The following is an 8,168-nucleotide window of genomic DNA, read 5'->3' as shown; positions in this document are numbered from 1 at the left end:
GGCCCCGGTCGTGCCCCCGCCGGCCCCGCCCTGACCCCGCACGCACCCGAACATGGCGACCAGCAGGTTGACCAGCAGGATGTTGGTGGACAGCATGTAGATGCACACCAGCGGGATGGTCACCCACTCGGGGAAGCGCGGCAGGTTGTGCTCATCCAGCTCCACGCACAGCGGCTTCGACTCGTTGCCCGTGAAGGTGCAGTGGGCAAAGTCGTATGTGGTCCCTGAGGGGCAGAACCAACGCAACTGAGTGAGGAGGAGCAGCGGCCCAGAGCATCCTAACAGTGGCAACAGCATGTACCAAGGCCCTGTGGCCATGGAGGAGGGGTGAAAACATCGACTCCACCATGAGAGAATAAGATGCACAAGGACAGTTATGTGCCTTTTCAGTTTTTACACCAAAGGCAACTGGAAGCCATGTGACTGTTTTCAGGGAAAGAGCAACACATTGGCTTCTCTGTGTGAAGGGATCACTCCATCTGCAGCATGGATCCAAAGGCCAGAGAGGGAGGCGAGGAGTCTGTGAGTGAGACTCAAGCAGACAGGCAAGGGGATGGCTCGGGGCTGGGAGGGAGCAGTCAACTTTCAAAAGCAGCAGGAGACAAAATTGACAAAGCTGAAGACTCGGAGGAGCAGGGGACGGGTGGGAGATGGTGTCAAGGAGGACATCGGGCTTGTCCTGGGGGAAGGCGAGCTTGGGGGGCCCACGGAGAGCTCGTCTGGAGCCCCGGGGTATGCGGAGCCCTTCGGCTGAGCCCTGCAGAACAGAGAGGGAGAGAGTGGAGTCCCTGCCCTGGGCCACACAGCACCCGGGGCCGACCAGGCTCCAGCCCTGCTGCCACTTGCTCGTTAGAGGCCACTGCTGCTCCACACGGACCAAAGCCGCCCATGGGGGCCGTCTGGGAACAGAACATGTCCACCGTGGGTGGTGGCAGGTACGGCGGCATCCAGACTGGGATGACGGTGGCAAGGCGGTACCAAATGAGGACCCAGGAAGAGGCTTCGGCACGGGACACAGAGGCCAGAGGAGGGAGCACACCCAACATCCGAGCAGTGTTCAACTGGCTCAGCACCAGGTGCCTGCCTTCCCTGAAGCCAGGCACCTTCCTCCTGGGAACTAGGAGTGGGCCAGTCCGAGATGCCCCAAGGCTTGAGCAGGCAGAGTCAACTGCAAAAGCTTAAATTCCAGCTTCGGACATGACTCTTTCAAATTGCTCTTTTGAACTAACTGGGTGATATGCAGAGAAATCCCACTCACAGCCCTCTTTTCCAAACTGGTGAGGCCCGCTGTTTCTACTGCTTCTGTCACTGTTGAAAGTATGAGAAATAGCATTGTTTTAAAGGTTTGAAAGTAGAGCCGGGCATGGTGGCGCACACCTGTAATCCCAGCACTCGGGAGGCTGAGGCAGGAGGATTGCTGTGAGTTCGAGACCAACCTGAGCTACATAGTGAGTTCCAGGTCATTCTCAGCTACATAGTGAGACCCTGTCTCAAAAAACAAAACAAAACAAAACAAAAAAAAGAAAGTAGAAATATTGCATACAAAGTAAGACCTTGCTTAGAAAGGAGAGGCTTCGAGGGGTAACTTTCCAACCCCTGACTCAGCGCCTGTGGGCATCCGAAGCTGTGGTCTGCAGTTCAGCTGGAGGTTGAATGAGGACAGCCCCCTCCTCCCAAGGCTACTGTCCCCTCCACGTCAGGCTTACCATCCACGTCACTGGGCACCTGGCCGAACATGGCCAGGTAGGGCTCATAGATGACCGAGCGGAAGATCCACCTCCAACGCTGCTCGTTCTGCCTCAGGATCCCCTGCCTGGCCACCCCGAAGGCCACCATCCACACCGCGAAGAGGAACAGGAAGAAAAACACGTCGATCAGCTGCCAAAGGAGGACACCAGGCCGGGGTCAGGGCGGCCCCCAGGGGCCGCGCTTGTGTGGTTGACCATGGAGAAAGGCACCAGCCCCAGGGCCCAGAAAGTCTCCTGCACCCAGTGTTTGTTCGCTAATTGAAAAAATCATCGCCTTAGGGCCTTGAGCCCTGACAGTCCAGGGTCAGGCCCAGCTGACACATTTCTGCTCAGAGAGGAAAGCAGACCTCTCTGTCTACACCTCATGATCCTGGCATTCTTTGGAGCCCCAAAATTGTTTCTCCAGGCTTTTTAAAGAAGAAAAATAAAAGTGGTCCTTATTAGACAAGAACGGGCAGCTCAGTTTTTCCAGAGTGCTGAGCACATTCAGCATGATTTCATGGTGACGGGGTGCCTCAGTTATGCTTTGAGTTAAACCTCAGACCCAGCCTCAGCCCTGGAAAGGAGCTCGCAGATGAGTCATGCAAATGCCCATCTGAGGTCGAGACAGAAATGTGGAGGCTTGGCTGGAAACTTGCTAGAGAAGCAGCAGCAGCACCAGTGTGCAACTCCTTCCTGGTGTGGGCAGAAAGCGAGGCAGGTCTCAGGCATGGCACTGGAGGCCTGCAATCCCAGCACTCTGGGAGGCTGAGGCGGGAGGATTGCCAGTTTGAGCCCAGCCTGGGGAACTTAGCAAGACCTTGTCTCCAAATAAAAACTAACGAAGGGCTAGGATGCAGCTCACCACAAAGGCCCTAAGCTCACTCTCCAGTAATGTATAGACAGATATCAATAAAGACAAAGGCTGTGTTGTGGTCCCTGAACACCACATAGCGTCTGATTTAGGTCCCGTTGTCACCACACATCCGTCTCACTGCCTGCCTCTCGACTATGCTGCCAATCTGCTCTGCTGTCCCCCTCTGTACAAACGGTACAGAGGTCCCTCCCTGCCCTGACTGAGCTTGCTCAAACCGGATTGAGGCGCATCTGAAGTGCAGTGATGGCCGTGGGAGGTGGTATGCTGTGTGACACCGTGGGCCCCTCATGGCCGCCTGGCCAGGCGGTGTCACCGTCACCCATAGGTCGGAAGAAACCTTCCCAGATGCAACCTCCACTCCCGGGCCCACCCTCTCACACCCAGTGGGACCCCAGGCTGAGACGGAACCAGGGCTAGCAATGCTCTTGACTCTTACCATCCTCTGCAGCATGATAATCTTGGGTCCTAGATTTCTGCTTACGGTGAAGATGTGGATCAGCCTTAGAGTGAATATGATGTAATCCAGGCAGAAAATGACGCGCCCGCAATACAGAGAGCTTTTGTTAGAAGAGTGGAGCCTACAGAAAGACGAAGGGAGCTTGTGAGATGCTGACCAAAACATTTCCAAGTTTGGTTTTGGAAAGTACCCGGCACCAGGGGATGGTCGAGCCCTGGGAGGCTGAGGGAGAGGGAAGGGGCAAGAGGCACGGCTCATGGGCCACCGTCCTGCCGTCCCGGGCTCTGTGAGGAGACGGAGGAAAGAAAGGACACGGCGTGGAGCTGGGCTCCCGGTTCCCTTCTCCTGGTCCCTGCTCCTCACGCTCCTGAGGGATCCACTCAAAGTCTCACCGGCTTCCCGGCTCACAAGCTTTGACAGTGATGCCAGCCCCAAGCAGCACCCAGCCCAGCAGTCCTGGCCCTGAAGCTTCCCCAGTGCTTTCCATAGTGAGCAGGAAATCAGCCACATCCAGTCAACTGGGATGCAAATGCCAGAACCCTTCATCCAAACGGAGGGGACCGGGTGGCACTGGGGGACCACACAGCTCTGAGTCCCTTGAGGAGGAGGGCCTGGTCCTTGCACATGGAAACACAAGCACAGCTGCAAACTAGGGGATTGCTTGAATGTTGCTGCCAGTCCCATCTACAAGCCGTGTGCAGCGTGACTGCTGAGGCTCCGAGAGCACCGGTCTCCCATACGTGAGTCCCTGGGTCCAATCTCCAACACCTGAAAAAAGTTAAAGCTCCGTCGGAGGGCGTGGGCACCATAGGCCAAGCCTCGGGCGAGCGCCAGCCCCGCTACCACAGGGACTGCACCTTGTATTTCTCCTTTGGTGTCACTTTTGGATTTGCACTCAGGCTCTGAAATTGAGGGACTGTGGGGGTCACAGAAGGGCAGGCTCCCTGGTTAGGCTTCAAGTCAAAAGCAACAGCACCTTAGAGGGGTGTGGCCCTCAACAACCCAACACTGTGAGATACACAACACCCATGCCGTCATCTCCCCAAAGCCTGTAGGAGCAGAGAGAAACACCACGAAGAAGCCTCTTCATTACAGACAGTGGGGAGGGAACACCGGAGACCCAGCTGGATGCCACTGAGCTGCCCCTAACATCTCTAATGGGAAACAAAGCAACAGACTTCCTGGGGCTTCAAATGTCCAAAGGGATCTCTTCGCTTTGGCAACCAAAATGCCCGAAGCCAGGGGGAAACTCTGAGCACTACTTACCGAAATACAATTCCCGCGATGAAGTAAAAGAGCCCTAGTGTGTCCATAACATTCCACAGGTCCGTGAAGTAGTTCACCCCGTTCATGTACCACTGTGGAACAGAACGGCAGAGGGTTGTGTCAGCAGCACAGAACCACCAGATTCTTTAAGTCCACTCTTTTTTTTTTTTTTAAATTCCTTTTTGAGCCAGTGATGTACCACAGGCCCCTATGCTCTTTTGTTCCTGTGTTGCTGGAAAAATCAAGAAAAAGGACTCACACACCCTTCTGCTCTTTCAAGGTGAACCTGCTGAGTTAAGATCCATGTAAGCAATTGGGAAATACTCAGGCTACCATGTCCAGTGCAGTAGACCGTGCACTGCACAATTCCAGGGGCTGTTAGACTTATCGTTGTCTTCACAGACTGGTATGCTTATTATGAAATTGTTTTTGGTACATGGGAGTAAAACATCTTGATTACTGAAACCTTGAAAAATTTTGCACGCAACAATGAGAAAGGGTTATCTGTGCCTCTGTCTATGCCTCTCTAGGGACCCACAGACTGTCTCTCTGACCCTCCGTTTGTCCATCCACTTGAATATATTACTGACAATCCAGGGGAGTGCAATCCCGATCCCAAGGAGTCCGCAGCCATACTCATAGTGAGATGAGAACAGGCTGGGTGTGGCCATGAAACAGAAGCCCCAGGGAGTCCACAGAGCAAAGCCACAGGAGCCCTGTGTGAGGCAGGAAGCCAGAAGCCAAGTGTCACCTAGGGAAGCCATAAACCCCACTTTCTCTACAGGAGCCACCGGAGTCTGCCTGGGGTTCAACCCCGGTTCCGACAGCGCCTCTGACTTCCAGGTGTTCATCCTCCCAGCCCAGCAGCCTCATAGCTGTGTGTCTTCCTGTCACTGCACGCACACAGACAACTCCTCTAGCAGCACCTCCCTCCAGGCACAGTAATCCCAACACACTGGAAGGCTGAGGCAGGAGGACTGCACCTCAAACCCAGCCTAGGCAGTTCAGCAAGACTTTGTCTCAAAATAAAAAGGGGGCTGGAGATACAGCTCAGTGCTAAGCCCTTGGGTTCAATCCACAGTGAGGCAAAAATAAATAAATTAATTAATTAAATTAAATGAAACACACACAGCCCACCCTTGCCCCAGCTCGGTATTGACTGCCTGGGTTTAAAGGCTCCAGTTAGCATGTGGTGTCCACCTTGGGTCACGGGGACGTCGCAGACGGCACAGAGCAGAGATTTCATTCCCAGCACCATCTGAAGCACCAACATCCCGCTCCGGTCCCCCCACCCCTCGCAAGTGTGGGCCAGGTTCTTTAAGACAGCACCAGGCCAGCAGACCTGGGCTGCAAGGAAACTAAAGGAAGAGAAACAGCGACCCTGAGCGGAGGGTTCTGAAATGACAGGTGCGCAGACTGGCCATCGCGCATGCGCACAGCTGTGAGGCCGGCAGTGGCCTCTGGGGCCCGGCTGAACCCACGCTGCAGACCCCAAGCACAGGGCGGGACCGCTGAATAAACTGCCTCAAAGATGACTCCTTAGAAGAAAGGGGAAGGATGTTGGCTGGACACAGCCCTGAGTCAGGTCCGTTTTCCTTCCCCTGATTGTCAGGACCATTATCTGCCCAGCCAGTGTCCCTGTCTGGTGTCCCCCCGGACTGACCGCATCTGCCCAAAGGCTCCTCCTAGAGGACCTACAGGTGGCTGTGTGGTGACGCCTGCTAAGTGCAGACTTGGACTTCCGGTCCTCTGGACCCCACCTCTAGTAAACTAAGACCACTCTCCGCGGAAGCTTTCTGTCTCCCTCCCTAGAGCTCTCCGAAATGACCTGGTAGATAGGGGGAAGGGGGGAGGGAGGAGGGATGGAGAGAGAGAAAAGAAAGAGAGAGAGAAGAAAAGAAAAGAAAGGTGAATAAAGTCTTTGGCTTAGGCCTGCACAGGCGTCCCATCTCCTGCCAGGTCAAGCCGTATTTTCCAAAGCAACCCAGAATAAGCCCTTTCTCAGATTCATGCTTTCTTTAGAGGCCCAAAGAGACCAAATGTGCTTATGTGTGCAAGTCCCCTGTCTTAACGCAACAGGAGGCAGGACAAGGGATGGGACTTGGGAGAGCCTTGTGGAAGGCAGAGTGGTGGGGAGAAGCAGAAGAAGGCCTCTGGAATTTCCAACATGGCCATTCTTCCAAAACTGGCACACAGATTTAATGACACCCCAATCAAAACACTGATAACATTTCTCAATGAACTCTAGAAAACAGTCCTAAAATTCATATGGAGCCAGAAGAGACCCAAATAGTAAAAGTAATCCCAGGTAACAACAGCAAAGCAGGAGACATGGGAATCTCAGTTCTACTACAAAGCTACAGTGATAGAAACAGCACGGCACTTGCACAAAAGCAGATATAGAGATTAATGGAACAGAATGGAGGATGCAGAAACAAACCCAGGCACAGAGGATCTTTGGTCTTTGACAAAAGAGCCAAAAACACACACTGGAGGAAAGACAGCCTTTTTAATCAATGGTGTCGGGAAAATAGCAGAAGACTGCAATATAGACCCATATATCTCACCATGCACTAAACTAAAATCAAATGGCTCAAAAGCCTAAATGTTGAAACAAACAGTTAATCTGCCAGAAGATAAAACAGGTAGAACTCTTAAGGATACAGACACAGGCAAGGACACTCTGAACAGAATCTCAATGGCTTAAGAAATAGAACCAAGGATCAACAAATGATACCCTATCAAAAAGCTTCTGCACAGCCAAAGAAACAACCCACTGAATGAAGAAAGACACAATCTACAGAGTGAGTAAATTTTTCCCAGCTATACCTCAAAAATAGGACTAATATCTAGACTATATAAAGAACTCAAAAAAATCAGACCCCCCCCAATAAAAGACCCAATCAAAAGATGGACCAACTGAAATGAACAGACATTTTTTTCAGCAGAATACAATTGGCCAATCAATATATGAAGAAATGTTCAACATCTTTGGCCATCAGAGAAATGCAAATTAAAACAACACTGAGATGCCAGCACACTCCAGAAAGAATGGCCAACATCAAGAATTCAAAGAATAACAAATGCTGGTGAGACTTCAACGGGGAAGGGATGTTCTGCATCATTAGAGGGAGTGTAAAATAGAACAACCACTGTAGAAATCAGTGTTGAGATTCATCAAAACAATTAAAACTAGAAACACCATTCTAACCAGCTATTCCCTTCTAGGTATCTTCCTGAAAGAGTTAAAAGTATCATATTGCGGTGCCCCATGCATACCCATGTTTATAGTGGCACAGTGAGTAACAGCTAAATCTCGGAAGCAGCCTGTGTGTCCATCAGCACACGAATGGATACAGAAAACACACTTACACACAACGGGGCACTGCTCTGCCCTAAAGAATTAACTGGAGTCATTTGTAGAACAGTGAATGCAGTTTGATACCATAATATTAAGTGCAATAAATCGGACACACGGCTTAAATGTCACATTACGTGAGAACCCCAAAATACAAATAAAGAGCAAAAGAAAAGATGGAGAACAGGAAGTCGCGAGGTGGACCTTTCTCAAATGGGTAGGGGAACAGAGATGAGGAAGTGGGAAAGGAAGGAGATAAAAAAGCAATGAAGGTGTGTTGTATGCATTACCACCCATCTCCACACAAGGAATGTAACTTGTCAGGTACCGCAAGCATGGACTAACAAAAATAAAAGCTGAAAACAAACAAAAAGAAGGACTTTGGACTGCCTACTAAGGAAGGACACTCCTGAGTGGGCTGAGCGTTACCATGGCTACCATGCAGCTCCAGGGCTCTGGAGCTGAATCATGAAGACCCTGCTG

At 51.8% G+C, this 8,168-nt stretch overlaps 1 protein-coding gene across 2 annotated transcripts in view; it reads right to left on the bottom strand.

Annotated features, from left to right (window-relative positions):
• Trpm8 (transient receptor potential cation channel subfamily M member 8) overlaps positions 1–8,168 on the bottom strand; it is an 85,657-nt gene that overhangs the window by 29,050 nt on the left and 48,439 nt on the right. For both annotated transcript variants that reach the window (XM_033764712.1, XM_033764714.1), the window contains 4 exons: positions 4,328–4,419; positions 3,041–3,182; positions 1,707–1,878; positions 47–224 (listed from right to left, as the gene is read on the bottom strand). In XM_033764712.1, the coding sequence (XP_033620603.1) occupies positions 47–224; positions 1,707–1,878; positions 3,041–3,182; positions 4,328–4,419 (584 nt within the window). The remainder of the gene's footprint in view (positions 1–46; positions 225–1,706; positions 1,879–3,040; positions 3,183–4,327; positions 4,420–8,168) is intronic.

The sequence above is a fragment of the Fukomys damarensis genome, unplaced genomic scaffold, assembly GCF_012274545.1.
Source record: "Fukomys damarensis isolate Sample0158 unplaced genomic scaffold, DMR_v1.0_HiC HiC_scaffold_16, whole genome shotgun sequence".
Classification (NCBI taxonomy): domain Eukaryota; kingdom Metazoa; phylum Chordata; class Mammalia; order Rodentia; family Bathyergidae; genus Fukomys; species Fukomys damarensis.
The sequence above is the reverse complement of the archived record's forward strand: the minus strand, read 5'-3'. Positions and strand labels throughout refer to the sequence as shown.